The sequence below is a fragment of the Elgaria multicarinata genome, chromosome 9 (assembly GCF_023053635.1).
Source record: "Elgaria multicarinata webbii isolate HBS135686 ecotype San Diego chromosome 9, rElgMul1.1.pri, whole genome shotgun sequence".
In the NCBI taxonomy this organism is placed as follows: Eukaryota; Metazoa; Chordata; class Lepidosauria; order Squamata; family Anguidae; genus Elgaria; species Elgaria multicarinata.
In genome coordinates, this window is record NC_086179.1 from 13413626 (window position 1) to 13433268 (window position 19643).

General features: G+C 43.3%; 1 protein-coding gene across 7 annotated transcripts in view; it reads right to left on the reverse strand.

Annotated features, from left to right (window-relative positions):
- The window catches only part of SOX5 (SRY-box transcription factor 5), a 606763-nt gene that overhangs the window by 154768 nt on the left and 432352 nt on the right, over positions 1 to 19643 (reverse strand). For 5 of the 7 annotated variants that reach the window (XM_063134784.1, XM_063134785.1, XM_063134782.1 and 2 more), the window contains one exon: positions 17583 to 17706. In XM_063134784.1, coding sequence (XP_062990854.1) covers positions 17583 to 17706 — 124 coding nt within the window. The remainder of the gene's footprint in view (positions 1 to 17582; positions 17707 to 19643) is intronic. The other 2 variants (XM_063134786.1, XM_063134783.1) reach the window with 1 other exon arrangement.

Genomic DNA, 19643 nt, shown 5'->3' on the forward strand with positions numbered 1-19643 from the left:
TTTAGTGAAGTACAATACCTACAACATAATTATGTCCCCATCGAAACATTACTTGAGGGGATTAGCATTAGAATTTGCAAAGAATATCTCCCACAAACATCCTTATACTTGGAAACAGGGCTACCTGGATCAGGTATTAAATTGGTTTCTAGAGTTTACAGTCCGTTTTTGCAATGATGTTGCTGAGTTTTGGAATACGCGAGGGTGGATAAGAAATGGCCCCCTGCTTTTACGATCTAAACCAAACTCCCATTGAATTTCAGCTGAGGTCATACATCTTCACAGGCGTGTTTGATGGGAACATGGGAGAGGGCCTTCTCGGTGGCTGCTCCAGTGCTCTGGAACTCTCTTCCCGGGGAAGCTAGGCTGGCTCCCTCCTTGATGGACTTTCGGAAGCGGGCTAAAACTTGTTTGTTCCAGCAGGCCTTTGGAGAATAATCTGGACCTCCATCTATGTTAATGTCTTATAATTTTGTTGTGTATTTTAAACGTTTATGTTTTTTCTTTTCCCCAATGTATGTTTTAAACTTTGTAAGGCCGCCTTGAGGCCCAGCATTGGGCAAAAGGTGGGATACTACTACTACTACTACTACTACTACTACTAATAATAATAATAATAATAATAGTAATACATAAATTAGCTGCATGCTCAGGTTCATGGCCCTCTTTTCTTACCCCAGACTTTACCTTCCAGCAGAACTGGGAGGTAGGAAAAGTGGAGGACTATTCCTTGGGACTTCATGAGCCCCAAACATTATACCAAGAAGTTCTGTGTGCAAATATCCAAAGGCATTGTAGCTTGCCAAGGCTTCCTAGTCTTTAGAAAGGATTCTGATCTGAAGGACTCTTCTGCCAGACATTCTCAGAAGAAATGTTTCAGTACATTTGCGTGCCTGTATGTGTGGTGGAGCAAACAAGTGGGGTGGAGTACCTCGGATAATATTTGTGGAAGTGGTGGTGGTGAGGTTACATTTTAAGCAGCAAGAGAATAGTGGTTAGAATCTTCTCGTTATAAAACTTTGTTCCCTTTTAAAGAGTTCCTGCAGCTTTCCCCCTCTATTCAGCCAGCCAGTGTGGGATAGTGGGGTAGAGTGTGGGACAGGAAATAGGGAGACCCAGGTTCTAGTCCCCATTTGGTCATGAAGCTCATTGGGTGCTTTGGAGCCAGTCGCTGACTCTCAGCCTAACCGACCTCACTGAGAGCTCCATCAGATGAGCGTTTTATTGCACACTGACTACTGGGAACTCACGGATTTTCACGGGTCCCTCTCACAATGTCGTCTGCCTCCTGCACACCTCCCTCCCCTTCTAGCCTTTTTCGTGTGACAAAAAAAACCACCCCGTAAGTCCGACTTACTTTTAAAGATGGAAGTCGCTGCTATCTCCAGCTGTGCGCAGGAGAAGCAGAGGGATCAAAACGGCCCGCTGAATGGGCCATGTGCACGTTGTTTACTTCCTGTTTCGAAAGAGGAAGTAATGACGGACAAACGTGCGGGCGGAGAAGCGATGGTAAGCAAACAGGATTTTCCCCTGTGTGATGATGCTCTGGGGTGTTTTTTTGTGGTGCAAAGAAGGGGCGGAAGGCAGGTGGTATTGTGAGAGGGACCGGTGAAAATCCATGAGTGCCCAGTAAAATGCTCATCTGATGGAGCATTGAGCTTTTATGTGGATAAAAATGGAGGGGAGAAGGACCGTGTAAGCCACCTTGGGTTTCTTGCAAAAGTTAAAAATGCAGAGGCCACCAGTGAGGGAGGAAGCAGCAGCAGCCAGGCACCTCTCCATCATGCCTGGGTCCAGCTCCTGCTGAGAGCCCCTTCCCTCCTGATACTAACTGTCACTACAGAGGCCACCAGTGAGGGAGGAAGCAGCAGCAGCCAGGCACCTCTCCATCGTGCCTGGGTCCAGCTCCAGCTCAGAGCCCCCTCCCTCTTCCTACCAACTGTCACTGCTGAACTTTGCAACTAAGATTGTAGTGCGTGAATTTGCTTTCCTTTCCCTCCTCCTCCTCCCTCCCGATCCCCTTTCCTTTTGTGTCATGTCCTTTAGATTGTAAGCCTGTGGGCAGGGACTGTCAAGAAATACTTTTGTAAGCTGCCGTGAGAGCCTTTTTTGGCTGAATGGCGGGATAAAAATGCTTAAATAAATAAATAAATAAAATAAACAAAATAAATAAACAAATAAAAAGGCAGAGTATAAATGTCATAATAAATAAATAATAAATCTGGGGCCATCTTGCCCCACAATGCACCAGAAGAAGGACACTATGTCATGACCTAATGTCGTAGGGTGACCAGATACAAAAGAGGGCAGGGCTCCTGCAGCTTTAAATGTTGTGATGAAGAGGGGATTTCACCAGGTGCTGCATGCATACAAATGACACCTGCTGAAATTCCCTTTCCCACACAACTGTTAAAGATACAGGAGCTCCTTTTCATATGGTCACCCTCCATAAGAAGGGCCCAGATGGACTTTTACACAGCCGCACCCCTGCTGTGGGATTCCCTTGCTGTTTGGTTGGGCACCCTCTTCGTTGGCCTTCAGGTGGCTGGTCATTGATCTGCCAAGCTTTCAGTAATGAAAGCTTGCTTTTAGAGAGGTCTTCTATTTTATTGTAATGTTTGCATTTTGATCTGCCCTATTACCATTTTTTGTGATGTTTGCGTTTTTATAGTTTTATGGTAAATTGCCTCAAATACTCATGAACAGAGGAGCGATTCAAAAAAACATGAAATAAATATATACATACATTTCAGAGATCTCTTGGTGGGTGGGGAGACACACATGTTTTCTCTGAAAAAGCTCAGAAAGTAAGAGCTCAGCTTGCCCGTAGGCAAATGGTCCCATGCCCATGATATGCATGTCAAAGGCACAAATCCCTTTGCTTTATTTTAGAAAGTGACTGCTTGTCCTCTCTTGATAACATTGCTATAATTACTGTGCAATATAAAAAGGGGGATTTTCACAACAAATGCTCTTAAAATACACTAGCTCTGCCCCAACCCCACTCTCCTGCCGCACAATTTAACGTTGAATATATACAAGAAAAAGCCTTGGATCTTACTGAATCGTGCTCCCCTTCTTATCGTGAAATGCTGACCCCAGTATCCCCTCCCGTTCTTGCACAGAAAGCAAAGGAACAAATTGTTAACATCTAGGGTTGTAGTTAGCACAGATGTGCTATGCCTTTAGATATTCCTGGCCTCTCTACATGACAAAATGCTTAAAAAGCTTTCCACGCCATTAATAAAGATCATTGGAGCATTTGTGCATGGCCCAATGATGTGCTAACAGAAATTACTGGCCCAGGAAAGGCTTAGGAAACAAGACATACAACGGTACACATTCATTAGAAAGGCGCAAGGCAAGGTCATGGTACATTTGATTAAATGGGAGCAGTGAGTCTCCTTTCTAAGATTCTGTTATGGTTGTTTTCTTGCTAATAGAGGGAAAGTATTTTTTTAAAAAGGCTACATCAGAAGAACATATTGCATTGTTGTTAGTTATCAGGGTAAGTTCACCATGGTCTTGTGCTGAAAGAAGCATGGCATATTCCCCCCCACCCCATTTATTATGCATTTTAATATATATCACAATAATTTAATTCCCTTGTAAACCACTTAGAGTTATATTTGGCTGCCTCAAGTGCCTTTTTTGTGGTCGAAAGGCAGTGTACAGATCAAATCAAATCAGTCTGAGCAGTATATCAATCAATCAATTAAATGAATGAATGAATGAATAAAAAAAGACCATTTTTATTGTACTTTTGTTTTTATATTAGACATTTCAGTTCTCCTACGCTCTGGACTGCTTCACAAATGCATGTTCATCATCTAAGGATAAAAGACAGCATCAAGAGGTGACTTGCAGGTGTGGATGGGCGATGATAGATAGGAGCCCCACAGGTAAAATTGCATATCACCTCTTGTCCAATGCTTTTCAAAGAAGGCCCAAGGGTTATTTTGGTGTGTGTGTGTGTGTGTGTGTGTGTGTGTGTGTGTGTGTGTGTGTGTGTGTGTGATCCATCCAGTGCCAGCTCCAAGATTGGGGGGGGGTGCTCTTTGACAAGACACCTTCAGGAGACTACTACCTAGAGTGGGTCTACCTCCTCCTCACTGCCATCACAGCTGTCCATGAGCCAAATGGAATAAATAAATAAATAAATTGTACTCTCCCTTTGGGCCCAATCCAAAAAGAGGGAGAAGGTAAGGTGAGAAGAAGGGCTTTGTCTTCCTTGCTGTCTCTGCTCACTAGGGATGGGCAGGTGCGGAACTGGCAAGCTTAATCTCACTGAGGTTCTAGCCCTTCCACCGCCAGGCTTGTGATATCCCAATTCCATACGGGGTTGTTCCTTCTCTGCACAAACATTTCCACATGTATTTTTGTGCACATTTTTTCCAGACGTATGCATTTTCATGTGCGCCTATTCCAAATGTGTGCATTCTTTTGTACGTGTGCGCCTGTGCACCAAAGCAGGGGTGTGCAACTTGTGATCCTGCAGACGTTTTGGCCCACAACTACAATCAACCCTAGCCAGCAAAACCAATGGGAAAATATGAATGGGAGTTAAAAAGGCAGAGTTTGGTGGGCTGTTAGAAAGATGCTCTTGACATGATTGTAGAGCCGGGTGCTTCTCCTCTTCACCATTGCAACCTACTGGCTCACCTGCCTCTTGCTATGGTCCAGAGAATGGTAGCAGTAAGGAAGAGGAGCAGTAGATGCCCCTGCCTACTTGCTCTCCAGCTCTCTGCCTGTCAAGCAAGCAAGTGGCAGGAAGGATATGAAAGAGGGTGAGAAGAAACAGTATGTGGTGACAACAGTAGTGAGAACTTAGGCTCAGTGAGGAAGGCGGTCCATTGAAGGAGTCTTGTCCAAGGGCCCCAAAAAACCTGGAGCCACCACTGTCCTGGAGCCTTCATGGACTAGGTCATGAGTTGTCTGTGACTAGAAGCATCTAGAGGTCAATGGAACAACTGCTCTTGTGGACTAGGATCTTGACTATTATCATCTCCTGAGCCCCTCTACAGTTCTTTCTGCACTCTCCCTTTAAAAGAAAGAGCCTGGAACCTGGCCCATGCTATCCACGGCCAATGACCTAAAAAGACTGCCACAAACACTCCACCTTTCCCCAATGTGCAGTACTTTTGGTGATTGTGTGTGTGTGTTTAAGGATAAGATGCTTGAAGAAGTAATCTTTTCTGACAAGCATCCTACAAATGGTAATATCTATATCAAAACAAAGGGTGGGAAAACATGAAAAATGATATATATGTAAAACAAGTGTGCCTGAACCCATCCCTTGCACGTTGCATCATGCAGTGTTTCTGTCCTTGTCTCAGTAACGTTCCTCTTGTGTGTTTCATACCAGGAAAAGGGCTTTTTCTGCTGTGGCACCCAACTGTGGAATGAGCTCCCTAGAGAGGTTCACCTGGCATCTACATTGTCCTCTTTTTGGCGCCAGGTGAAGACCTTTTTATTTCCCCAGCATTTTACCATCCAAGTCTTTTAACTCTGCTGTTTTAAATCTATATTTTAAATCTCTGCGTTGCTGCTCAGATTATATTTTATGCTGTATCTTACAGTTTTCATTTTTGTGAACCACCCAGACAGCTTCAGCTATTGGGCGGTATAAAAATGGAATGAAATGAAATGAATAGTTTCCAGTTTCCCACCTCCAGTTGTGTTTCCTTAAGCTAGGGTGACCCTATGAAAAGGAGGACAGGGCTCCCGTATCTTTAACTGTTGCATAGAAAAGGGAATTTCAGCAGGGGTCATTTGTATATATGGACAACCTGGTGAAATTCCCTCTTCATCACAACAGTTAAAGTGCAGGAGCTATACTAGAGTGACCAGATTTAAAAGAGGGCAGGGCACTTGCAGCTTTAACTGTTGTGATGAAGAGGAAATTTCACCAGGCTCCCCATATATACAAATGAAACCTGCTGAAATTCCCTTTTCAATACAACTGTTAAAGATACAGGAGCCCTGTCCTCCTTTTCATATGGCCACCCTGCTTAAGCTGAGCCTACCCAGACCTGGTATTACAGGACCTTCTGCTTTTATGACTAGCTCCTGAACACGCACTCAAGGCTGACCACGTCCTAGTTAGCTTTGCTACTTTTGTCAACTACATTTTTAAAAAGAAGTCCACATCAATATTTTGTCTTCTCCCCCTCCCCCTCAGGGCTTGGCAATTGTAAACGACCTGGACATCAGCTGACAGCACTTAAATCAGAAATTAGCTAGGAGTGCTTTCAAAGCCAGCCCTATGGACCTTGTGTACAAGAAACACTATAATACAGCTCACATGATACCCCCATTAAACAATGAAACATGTGATGAACTAAAAAACAGAGATACATCAGCAAATCTGCCTGGGGAAGTTTATGGTATTTAAATCCTAAACATTAATTTTATTGTCCTGTATGAGAAACCAATTAACTCGGAGTTTCATAATTTTTTTTATTGGATGTAGGGGATATTGTTCAGAAAACCGTCAAATGGTAAATTCAGCATATTTTAACTTTATTAGCCTTGGCTTCTTCACTCTCGTACCCGTTTGTGCCAAATTTAAAGAGTAATTAGATATTTCATCAATAACTGTGTTTGGGCTTTTTGTAAATTTGATTTTTTTTTTAAAAAAAATGGCTTTTATCTGCAATGAGTTGATACATAAGAAATACACAATGTACCTACTGTCTAGTCAATTTTTTCCTTCCCCCAAATTGGAATTAGCTGAAACATGGATGAAAAAGCATCCTATCCATAAAGCCCAGGCTGATGGTATCTGACTCAGCATATAATGAGCACGGGCAGTAAATGCTTAATTCTTCCATTGAAATCAATGGGTCTTAAAACAGCTTAGTGAAGGCTAGAATGTGGCCAAAATTATTTGTGGCCATTCCTCCCACCCCCCAATAAGGGAGTATCAATTGACAACAGAATGGGCAAATACTCCTCAAAAAAAGGAGGAATTGGGAATTCACTTATATCTTGCCAGTATATCTTTAACAAATCTAGGACATACTCCTGAATTCGCCATCTATACACCAAATTCAGAAAAGTCACAAGGAGTGAGTTTTTAAGTAAAGTTTGGGCCAAAATGTAGAAGAGAGGGTTTGAAATTTATTTATTCATTTATTTATTACAGTTTTATACTGCCCAATAGCTCAAGCTCTAGTTAAGAGAACAATAGGAATAGGGCCTTTTTGGTGGTGGCCCCCAGACTATGGAACAATCTCCCTGACGAGGCTCGCCTGGCGCCAACGCTGCTATCTTTCCGCGCCAGGTTAAAACTTTCTTCTTTCCCCAGGCATATGGCGGCACATCTTAATCACCCACATGTTTAGTTTTTTTAAACGGTTTTTAATGCTTTATGTGTGTATGTTCTGTGTTTTAAAATTTTAAATTTTGTATACTTGTTTTTATCTCAATTTTAGAATTTCTGTAAACCACCCAGAGAACTCTGGCTATGGGGGAGGTATATAAGTGTAATAAATAAATAAATAAAATAAATAAATAGGTCATTACTAGATGATTTCCAGGCCAAGCTCATAATGGAATACTCCAGGGGCAGCATTGTCTGCCCCTGGTAGCCCACTCCTCTTCTGGACTCACTTCTCTTTTCCCAAAACGTAGATCTAATCTACACCAAGCAGGATATTGCACTATGAAAGTGGTATATAAAAGACAGGAGCCATACTACTGTTTTATGGCAGTATTGAAGTGCACTGACAACTGTGGGGCCCATTGACACATACCGCTTTCATACCACTATATCCTGCTTGGTGTGGCTCCTGCCTTTTATATACTGCTTTCATACCACTTTCATAGAGCAATATTCTGCTTGGCGTAGATTAGGACATAGGCATAGATTAGGACATAGATTAGGACAAATAGTGTGGGGTGTGTGTGTGATGGCCCAGGGGCGTTGGTGCAGAGAATGTCCATGAATGCGTAGGCCTCATCTTTAAGGCCCAATCACTTTTGGATTCTTCTGAAGTTCTACAAGCATAAATTAAGCACCCTTCTACACAATGGGAGATTGGGAAATTCAGTGGCAATGTATTCTTAGAAACATGTCCCCTACTTCCAGGAAGCATAAGAATGGGAGTTCTCAGTGCTTCCTGGCTTGATCTGTTAAGTGGAGAGGCATTAGGAAGACCATTTCCCAGTGTCCCCAGTGCTAAAGATCTCTTCTGATCATGCACAGAAAGAACCCAGGACCAACAGGGCTATTTAAACACATGGCCTTCCATAAGAGGCCTATTTGCACACCATTATCCTCACCAGGTAACATTTTAGGAAAGAGAGAGACCAGGAGAGAAGATTGGGAGCACGTTCAGCACAGTTTAGCCTTTCAAAGCTTTCTTTAAAAAAGAAAAGATTTAGGAAGAATCTAGACTTCTCCTTAGAACTATTTCTTAGAAGAACGCTCAGAAAAAAATAAAGCTAATTATAAAGTGATTTGGATGTGGTGTTCACCCAGACTTCTTTTTTGGCTACTGCCCTTCCACAGCAGAGATCCAAGAGCATTCTATTTGAACTAGCTTTTGGTGGCATCTTCTAGGAATTCCAAATAAATAAATCTATCTTTCACCCAAGGACTTGCAGAGCCAATGTAAAGAAAAATAATATTTTAAAATGGCTCTGTCCTTGCATAACCACTGCTATATCAGAAAGCACTTGGGACATCCAACACCCTGAAGGTACAGTGCACCCTTTGGTTTAGAAAACAAAAGACAGTAATCAATCCTGCCGCTGTGCAGGATCTGTTGTGCAAGCTGGGCCCTTTGCTAGTGCAACAGAAAACTAGTGCAACAAGAAAAGTAACCCCAGAAATACTTCTTACTGCATCAGGGCAGGTAAGCAGAGCTTTCTTCTGCTTGTTGCCTGTTGCTTTTTTAACCACTGGGTCCCACCACCCTGCAAGCAGGTTTGGATACAGGCCCAGGTACTTTACGGTTCCCTCCATCACATCCCAATCTCCTTTAGTAACCGAGGACACTTTCAAAACCTGTCTGTGAAATTGTTGATGGGAGACAGCAGTTAAAGGGGGGGGGCAGCTTAGTACAGTAGCCAAGTAAGCCTCATTCAAGAAACGAAGGGCGCAATTCTATGGGGATGGCAATAAGCTTCTGAACCTCAGAGGCTTATGGCCATCCAATGACTCCACTGCTCCTCCCGCTCTGCAGTTCAGCTGTGGCATCGGGGAGGCTGGGGAGGCCAGAGAATTCCTCGTAAGTTCCCTCCACTGCCCATGGGAACACCCACTTTATTTTCCCTGTGAAGTCAGTTTTCTGACTCGGAGAGGCAGCTGGAGTAGTTCATTGAATCATAGAATAGTAGAGTTGGAAGGGGTCTATATGGCCATCAAGTCCAACCCCCTGCTCAATGCAGGAATCCACCTTAAAGCATCCCTGACAGTTGGCTGTCCAGCTGCCTCTTGAAGGCCTCTAGTGTGGGAGAGCCTTCAACCTCCCTAGGTCATTGGTTCCATTGCCGTACTGCTCTAACAGTCAGGAAGTTTTTCCTGATGTCCTGATGGTTATCTCCACACTGGCTGCCAGGGGGGGAGAGAGGGTTGTAGGAGCTCAGACTCCTGGGTCCAAGGTTGTCTAGGGGCCATAGCATTGCTCTCCGCATAACACTTCTGAAACTCAACCCTTAGGTCCAAATAGACCTCCCAGGACTGAATTTGATATGTCTGGAGCTCCACATATGCAGCGAGGCATCTGAGGCTCCCCGTGCCTTTGATGGTTGCCCACCAGAGAGAAATTTAGCAAAGACAGCTTAATTGTTGGATGAAGCAGGACCTCTAGGAACATCTCCCCATCATTCAGCTAATAAAGGCATCCCTCAAGCGTAGGCAAGACCTGGTTCAGTTTTCCTTTTCAGTTCCAAGGCGACAAAAATGTGTGATGTCATGTCAGTCTCATCGATGTGATGTGCCACACAGCTGCCAGGCCGTTAATACACTTGCAGATGAAAAGCAAACACACATACACAGCGTCACACTATGTTAAACATGGGATTAATTGAATCTGCCAGATATGTTTAATGGGATGCATTCCTGACCTTTTCTAGGCCTACAAATATAGCCACAATGATATTCAGCACAGCTTTAAGTTACTCGTTCAGTGACGTGCATCACCGTGTCTCCTGTTTGGGGAAGAAAAACCATGAGAACACTAGATATCCACACTATGGGAAGTGTGGCTTTGGGGTGAGCTACAAGAACTTTGATTTCTCGGTTGAAACCAATGTACAGAAAGGGAGAACTGATCACTGTGGTCAGTTACATATGTATCCATAAAAGGTTGCAACCAGAACAAGCTACTTAAGTGTTTGGGGACAAAGGGACTCAAACTGCACCCTGACAGTGAATGCAGACATTGATTGACCAAGTTAGAACTTTACTATGACGTGCTTATAGCTACTGCATAAGGTGGTTTAACCACTTACTTCCTTCCTAATGTGTTAAAATTCTCCTCTATCCTTGGCAAGGAAATACCTGGGCCCAATCTACACCAAGCAGGATACTGCACTACGAAAGCAGTATATAAAAAGGCAGGAGCCATACTACCGCTTTATAGCGGTATTGAAGTGCACTGACAACTGTTGGGGCCCATTGACACAGACCATATGCTGCTTTCAAAGTGCTATATCCTGCTTGGTGTAGATTAGGCCCTGGTCAACAGCTGGTTGACCACTATTTGAACAGAATGCTGGACTAGATGGGACACTTCTTGTGTTCATATAGTTACATATCCTCCATAGAAGGATATCACTTGGTAAATGACTGTCCCTATTTACACTCTGCAAGCACTGTGGGAGACTAGACTACTGCATGATAAGTCAAAGCTGCACCAAAAATCATCAAACCCTTGTGAAATGTCTTGCACAGACATTTTAGAAACACCAAGAGAGAGAGAGAGGCCTCATCTACACCTTGAGGCCTTCTGGGACCAGGGGGAGGGGAGGATCCTGGGCTTATCTGCTTCCAGGATCGTCCCCTGTGTCTAAATGCCAGCGCCTGATGTGGCATTTGTTTTCCCCGCATTGCGGTCACAATTCGAGGAAAATGAAAGTTTTTTAAAAAGACTCAGTGCCCCAACATGCCAAGAGCCACCCTGCGGATAGTGAAAATGCTGCCCCCACCTCTGATGGGCACAGAGCCCCCCCCGCTCCGTGCCTGTTTGAAGAGCCCCACTACTCATGGGGAGGAGGGAGGATCCGGGAGCGCTTGGCACACCACCCACAGTCCTTGGGGTTGACCTGGGACTGTGGGAAAAACTGGGGAAACCACAGTCCCCGTTATCCCAGGACAACTGAGAGGTCATCCCCGGTTGACCCCGGGATCCCCTATGCATCATTTGGACACACAGGGACAACCTCAAGCTGACCCTGGAATAACTGGCAGGTGTAGATTAGGCCAGAGAGAGAGGCAAAAGCCTAAGCTTTTTCAGTACACCTAGTGTAAATTCACCTATTCGTGTACTTTGCCCTCACTTATCCTCATTCTCGATTGCCGTCACTTGCCTGAATAGTAATGTAGCACAGTGGCTCCATTCCGTTAACAGTGTGATCCCTTATTCTGTGGAATAACCCATGTAACAAATATAGCAAGGAAGAAGAGGCAGCCAGTAAGAAAAACAAGGGCACTGCTGCAGGAGCAAAAGTCATGTAAAGCAATGGCATAAAATGGTATTCACTATGCTCTTTGGGCGGTGGGGGGTGGGGTGGGGAGGGGGTTAAAATCCTGCCTCCTTGAAGTATTTTGGTTTTTACCCCCAAAATCCAAAACGTAAGGATATTTAAAGCAGTTCTCATTTCTATTAAAGGGCCTTTTTCGGGGGTGCCCTCAGGCTATGGAACTCCCTGCCAAAGGATATTCAGTTGGCCCCCTTTCTGCAGTCCTTCCACCAGCAGGCAATACATTTTCATTTGTAGAATCATAGAATATTAGAGTTGGAAGGGGGCCTATAAGGCCATCGAGTCCAACCCCCTGCTCAATGCAGGAATCCTCCTTAAAACATCCCTAACTGATGGCTGTCCAGCTGCCTCTTGAAGGCCTCTGGTGTGGGAGAGCCCACAACCTCCTCAGGTCATGGGTTCCATTGTCGTACTGCTCTAACAATCAGGACGTTTTTCCTGAAGTCCAGCCGGAATCTGGCTTCCTGTAACTTCCAAGCAGGCCTTTGGTATGGAAGTTGGTCTGTTGGGAAAGGTGCTGTTCTTATTCTTTCATTCTTGTGGTTTTATTTTTAAATGAGTTTTTAATGTACTTGTTTTTTATTTTTGTTTTAACATTTTGGTTCTTCTTCTTAGCCTCGTTGAGAGCCATTTTCTTGGTGGAAAGGCAGCCTATAAATAAAATCAATAATTACGATGTCCCCAGGTGATCTCTTTCATTTACCTTTCAGCCCAGAGACATATATGGAATTACCGTAAAACTCTACATACTACATTTATGAAGTTCAGTTTTCTTTAAGAAAAGGGGGAGAAAAATCAACCTTGAAAATTAACACTTCGGAATAGACTTATCACCAGCTTAGCCCTTTTGCTGTGGAAATGAATTCATCCACTCCTTTGGTGAATACTGTGCTAACAAAAAACAATTGACGAATTCATGAGTTGGTCAATGATACACTGATGCGAACATAATAAAGCCAAACAGAAGAACCAAAGACAGAAGCTCCCAGAACAAGGGAGCCTCAGATAGCTAGATAGGAAACTGATGTCAGAAGAGTTAGATAAGCGGAAATGAATGAAACCAGTTTTATGAAATTCATGATGAAGATAAATCTGTTTGCTGAAATGAAGGCAGTTCAGATCTCTTCCTTCTCCTGTTATTTTTTTTTTTAAAAAATAACCCATGTCTTGGTGACAGGATTTCAGAAGAATACACTATATGAAGCTTAAACCAAATTGCCCAAACACACACACACACACACACACACACACACACTCCTTTGAAAGCAAAGCCTTCAAGGATTAATCTGCAGTTTTCAACCTTAGACTGTTATAAAGATACTCATGCTTTGTGTTAGCCCATAAATTGAGAGGCATATGCTACCCTTGATCTATGCACAGAACTCCCGTTGAGATTAATGGGACTTGCATGTTGTTTGGAAGTTGCTTGCAAAAAGGGCAAATTAAACCTCTTCATTAAGTAGGGGAACAGGCTGTTTTAGAAGGAAATCTTATTTCCCCTACAACAGTTTTTTTCTTCTTCAGGGGTGGGAGGGGAAAAGAATCATTTCAAACAACGGCTGCTTTAGTGGCAGGCGTGTGTTTCAAAGTTATCTGATCTACATGTTTGGGTTTTACTCTTATATGGAAGGTGTGTGTATGCATGTGTATATTTATATACATATTACATTTGTATACCGCCCCATAGCCAAAGCTCTCTGGGCGGTTTACATAATATTATGGGTGATTTACATAGTGTGTGTAGTTAGTGGTGGCCAAAATTGTGGACACTTTTTGAAATTTTCATGTTTTGCAACTTCGTATGCTTATAGAAAATGTTCTGTTTCACGAAATTCAAACGTTTATATATCAATTGAAAGACCTGATTCACATAGTACAACCCTGCTTCTTTTCCTGGGTGTCCAATCCACTCTTTTCTTTGATGCCATTGCTCTATTTATGATGTATGCACGCACATTTTTAATTTGAGAAATACTTCAAATATTCACACAATCTCCTATTGCACTTCAGTTACACAAGAAACAGCAAAACTGACTTTCCCCAACTTGAAACATGATGTATCGCAGCTACTGCCATGTGACTGGTCCCCAGAACGAGGACTGTGATTGGCCAGGAGGGTTTGCAATTCCAATCCGCTTCTTCACTCAATTACACCTATTTGTTTTTAGACTAAAGTAAGCATAGCTTTTTTTTGTACTGCAGATATTTGCATTCTTTTTTTGTGTTAAATTCAGCATTAAATTCTCTTTCAATTGATATATAAACATTTGAATTTCGTGAAACAGTACATTTTCTGTAAGCATGCAAAGTTGCAAAGTTGCAAAACATGAAAATTTCAAAAAGTGTCCACAATTTTGGCCACCGCTGTACACACACACACACACTATTGATATACCTGTCCAGATCTACAATAGATTCCAGAGCACTGAAGAGGAAAAAAATTGTAAAAATATTAAAAGATTAAAATTGTTCATTTTAAAACAGAATGTCAATATAAACCATGGCTGGAATGCTTCCTGGAACAGAGCTATTTTCAGGAGGAAGCAGCACAGTTTTGGGTTTGCTTGACCTCCAGGGGCAGGGAGTTCCACAGAAAAGGACCCACCACCCTAAAGTCTCTTCTCCTCGTGGGCTCTAGTTGGGACAGTGGTAGGGTGACCATATTTTGGAAACCAAAAAGGAGGACAACATGGTCGCCCCCAAGGGGGCGTGTCCAGTACCAAGGGGGCGTGCCCACCTGAACATAGCCTTGGTCACATGTCTGATTTTACAGCACACATTTAAGACAAATCTGTTCTACATAACATCTTAATGTTAAAATCACTGAAAAAAACAACAAGTGAGAGATTCAATGTATCTGAAATTAACTTCACTCACTCCTACTTTTGTAGGTTTTGCTGTACTTTGAAGCTTTTGCTGTACTCTGTGTGTTACATTCTCCCCTTCCCTCAAATATCTTTTCTGACTGTATCTTCACTCATTGCAAGCTGCTGTTGTTGTTAACAGGGTTTGCTACTGGCCCCAGATCTGTTTCAAATTTGGTATGGCTCAAGCTCTACCTAAAAGCTATCATGGTGCCAACTTTCAGCTCTTTATCTTTAAAAATGACAGCTTAAAAATAATAATTTTAAAACCTCATTTTTTAAAAAAAATCCTAAAAAATCAATGGATGAACAGATCTGTTTCAAATTTGGTGTGGCTAAAGCTCTACCTAAATCCTATCATGGTACAAGGTTTCATATCTTTATCTTTAAAAATGACGATTTTAAAAATAATAATTTTAAAACCTAAATTTTTTAAAAAATCCTAAAATATTAATGGATGAACGGATCTGTTTCAAATTTGGTGTGGCTAAAGCTCTACCTAAATCCTATCATGGTACAAAGTTTCATCTCTTTAACTTTAAAAATGACGATTTTAAAAAAATAATAATTTTAAAACCTCAATTTTAAAAAAAATTCCTAAAAAATCAATGGATGAACGGATCTGTTTCAAATTTGGTACAACTAAAGCGCTTCCTAAGAGCTACCATTGTGCCAAGTTTCATGTCTTTATCTTAAAAAATGACAGAGTTATAAGCATTTTTGTTAATTCCCATTAGAGCTGCTCTTTGAAAAAAAAATCCGGATTTCCCCTCCCCCACCCGGATTTGCCATCAAAAACCTGGACAAATCTGGGCAAATCCGGTCATATGGTCACCCTAGACAGTGGTCCATGTGGAAGCACCAGGAGCATGCCCTCGGACAACCTCAGACTGGTGAGGGAGAAGGCACTCTCTCAGGCACATATATACAGCCATACATACACATATAGAAGAAATAAAAGAAATTGTATTCACAAAGGCTTCCTTTATGTGTATTCTGGTGGAGGTGAAGCTTTTTCTCATTCTCATACACAACCCTGGCATTTGGCCATCCAGGTGGGGCAACCCACCAGGCCAGGTACGGTAACCTTCTGCCCCTCCTCTTGGGGCATCTGGCATCCCATCTTTCCCCAGGCAGTTATGTTCAGACTCATCACACCACAAGCATGTCTTTAGCCTGAATCACATGCTCCAGGCGAATCACAGCAAGAGGAATCACCATGTAAAAAGAGCCTAGAAAAGAGTGGGCCAAGGGGAGGAGAAGTGTGACGGAGTTCTGCGTTGATATCTCTGACATGGAATATCGTTGCACATGACACTGTCCCCAGAGGGGTTGTGCATCATTGTTCCAAGAAGGGCTACAGCCCCTGGCCCCTGTAAATGGATAGGCCTTTAAACCAACCAACCAAACATGGAATCATTTACTAGAGTCTAGGGCTGCTAATCAGCTTAATTGGTCACCTCTAGATTCACAAGAGTGAATGAGGATTCTTAGGAACATACCACTTCTCTTGTGTACATGGTGCTGCAAACCAGGAAATCCCTGGATCTAATCTCTCTTCTATGATAAACACAGCTCACTGGCCTCAGGCAAGCTGCTCTTTCAGCCCCACCACCCCATCTGCAATCACTCCTTCGCATAACAAACTCAGCTGACAGGTCTGTAGGCAAAATTGACCTACTAGTAAGCAAGAAGCGAGCCCTGAGGTTTGCAGAAGCACAATTTTTGTTCAGGGAAAAAACACACCAACGGGGCAACAACACGCCCCCCCTCTCCACTCCCAACGAAGAAACCAGCCCAATGCAGTCTGAGTATCTCAATGGCCATGGGATACTGAATTTCTGTTACTCTGAGCAGGAACATTCCCTTCTCATGTTTTGTTAGAGGTCCCTCTTGTAGGGATAATATTACTGCTCTCCTTTATAAGGTCATTGCAAAGATTATTGAGTGAAAGTATGTGAAATGTTGTTGTTGATGTTGATAGCGATGTCAGAAAATTCTGGTTGGGGTGGTGGAGCTTGAACTTTTCTCAGCCTGGCCCCCTGGACTCTGTTTTGTCTTCCGCTAGTTGGCCTGACTCGGTCCAGAGGAAGTTGGGCCTGCTGGCAGATTTTCCTCTCTCTCTCTCTCTCTCTCTCTCTCTCTCTCTCTCTCTCTCTCTCTCTCTTTTTAAAAAATGCCAAAATCGACATTTGCACTAATTGTGGCTGAAATTTGTGCAAATGTCTGCTTCCGCAAAAATTAAAAATAAACTATAAAAAGTACCTGGAATTTGGGGGAAATGCACGGCTCAGCCTGCAAATGCAAGCCAAATGTGGCATGCCACAGAAGTCTGGCAGTCCCCCCCAAAATCGTCATTGGTTGGGTTTCCCAGTGATGGACATCCCTAGGTGATAATAATAAGAAGCAAGTCATCGTGTCCCAGAACCTACAGTTGTGTAACTTTCACACCTTACTGTGCTCAGAGAGAAATTGGATCATTTTGCACTGATCTACAGACCGATGTGTGCAGTGATGTATGTGCTTCTCCATCGCTTCTGATGAAGGGAAAACATCCATGTATAGAAAGGAAAATGAACCTTGGATGTCTTTCCTCCATTGGAAAGAATGCAAGAAGCTACTGCAGGAGTGGCAGGTTACATCTGTCAGCCCCATCTCTGACCTCATTTAACGTCTCACTTGTAAACAGACCTACATACACATTTGTTGCAACTTGCATAGGCTCTGAGTGTGACATCTGTACCTTGCAAAAAAGGAGAGTGCAAGGAAATATATGGTTGTATCTGGCTGGATCCCTTGTACAAACAGGACTTTGAATGCACAGAAGTTTGGGGTGAGGGCAATTCCAATGTCCCCCCCCCCCCCCGCACATTCATTTCTACACCTGAGGTGAGATTTGAACCAGAAGCTTCATGGCCACTTGGCTACACCAACTCTTGCCCAGTCCGGTTGGAAAGTGAGTCCTCCACTGACACTCCAGCAGGGGGAAATATCAACTAGACTTACTGCAGCCTGCCTTGTAGCTGAAACCGGGAGGAAGGAGGAATCCTTGCTGAGCTGCTGCTGCTAGAGTTCGCTGGTCTGGAGGGAATACTGGAATCATTAATGGCGGCAGCTGACCTTGAACCTGCTGGACAGGAGAAGGCAAAAATCAAACTAGGTATCATGGTTTCTTCTTAACAGTGTGCTGGTAAAGGAATGTGGAGGGAAAGTGCCTTGGACAAGACTACAGTGCAGTTCTGTGTTACCCTTCCATCCAGAGTCCAGTATATGCATTGTTTGTATACACAGAATTTCTACACACACACACTTATCCATTTCACTGCAAGGGAACACGTATATGTTTTTCTCTGGATGGAGATGCCTCTCTATTGCAATGAATAATGAAGCTAAGGATGTCCATGGCTGCAGAATCTGGGACTTGGTTTGGCTTAATGGAGTTCCGTAGTTTGTACATCTTGCTTTGCCCCTGCGAGCCCAGCTGCAGGCTGTTCCTCAAACTCCACCAACTTTTTTTGGTGAAGGTTTGGAAGGTTCTGCAATTTGTGTGAATGTCTGAGCCATTTGTGCAAATTACTGCCAAATTTGCACAAATTACTGCCAAATTTGTACAAATTAGTGCTGAATTTGTGCAACTTCTGTTGTAATTTGCACAAATGGCTCAGACATTCACACAAAATTCAAGACATGCACACCCCATGCACAAAAATGCCTGGAAAAATCCGCAAACTGGTCCCGTCTCACTGCAGATCAAGACAGGCGCCACAGAGGCAACTGAAATGAAGTCCAGAGGGCGAGCCTAGGAAAACTCACTGAACTCCACCCCTCTAAGGGATTTCTCCAACCTCCCTAGAAAAAGCTCTTGACTAACAATCCTATGAGATCTGGTTCAGAGCTAGAGTTTTCACGTAATTTTACTGTGCACAACCACACGCATCAAGTCAAACACAGCCCACCAGCCAGGTAGGGCGGCCCAACAGGACCTTGGCCTGAAAAGGTTCTAGAGAGGAGCAAGTTCTCCCTGGCTCATGTCAGACTGGCTCAGAAACAAGTCAAGTGGCTTAATCAGGAAATACCTCACTTTATTTCTGCAGCAATCTGAACCTGGAAATAAGCCCCTTCCCTCATGAGCCACCATACTCTCTAGCCCCCTCTGTTGGCAGCAGCAAGCCATGGCAGGGAAAGGAGGCCGATCTCTCTGCCCTGCCCATCTCCTCCAATGCCTGGCAAGTGGCCGTGGGCTGTGCCAGGCCTTCACTGGCCTCTGGAAAGTGCAGTTTCCCGAAGGGCTACTGACATTGCAGCTGGTTACATTGAACATCATTGATCAGGAGAGTTACACATTCCCAAATTAATCAATTAATGACTAGTATTCCCACAGGTGCACATATATACAATAAACATTGACAAGACTAAGATTGTGCAGAACTGTACTTAATCACTTTAGATGCCTAATCAGCATTTTCTCCTTCCTGACCAAATAATAATAATAATAATAATAATAATAATAATAATAATCCCCAATACATTTTTAATGGATCATACGTGTTAAAAACAAACCAGTTTTACACACTCATGTAAATCTTTCTTAATTAGATCAGTTGTGCTTGCAAGATGCACTTTTTCTTGAGGACTAGAATTTGGTTTGCCCCAAACATTTCAGCATCTGGAGCATCAAGAAATTACGGAAGCAGACCAACGAACCAGTGCATTCGATACAATCAGAACCACAATCTTATTTGAGCCATGTATGGAGTGGCTGTACTGAAGGACAATATACAGTAACTCTCCCGTCCTGGACCATAGAATCATAGAATCATAGAATAGTAGAGTTGGAAGGGGCCTATAAGGCCATCGAGTCCAACCCCCTGCTCAATGCAGGAATCCACCCTAAAGCATCCCTGACAGATGGTTGTCCAGCTGCCTCTTGAATGCCTCTTGTGTGGGAGAGCCCACAACCGCCCTAGGTAACTGGTTCCATTGTCGTATGGCTCTAATAATCAGGACCATGCTGCCTAGGTACCCGATTTCCAAGGCCCCCAATTGCCACATGTGCACAACCCACAA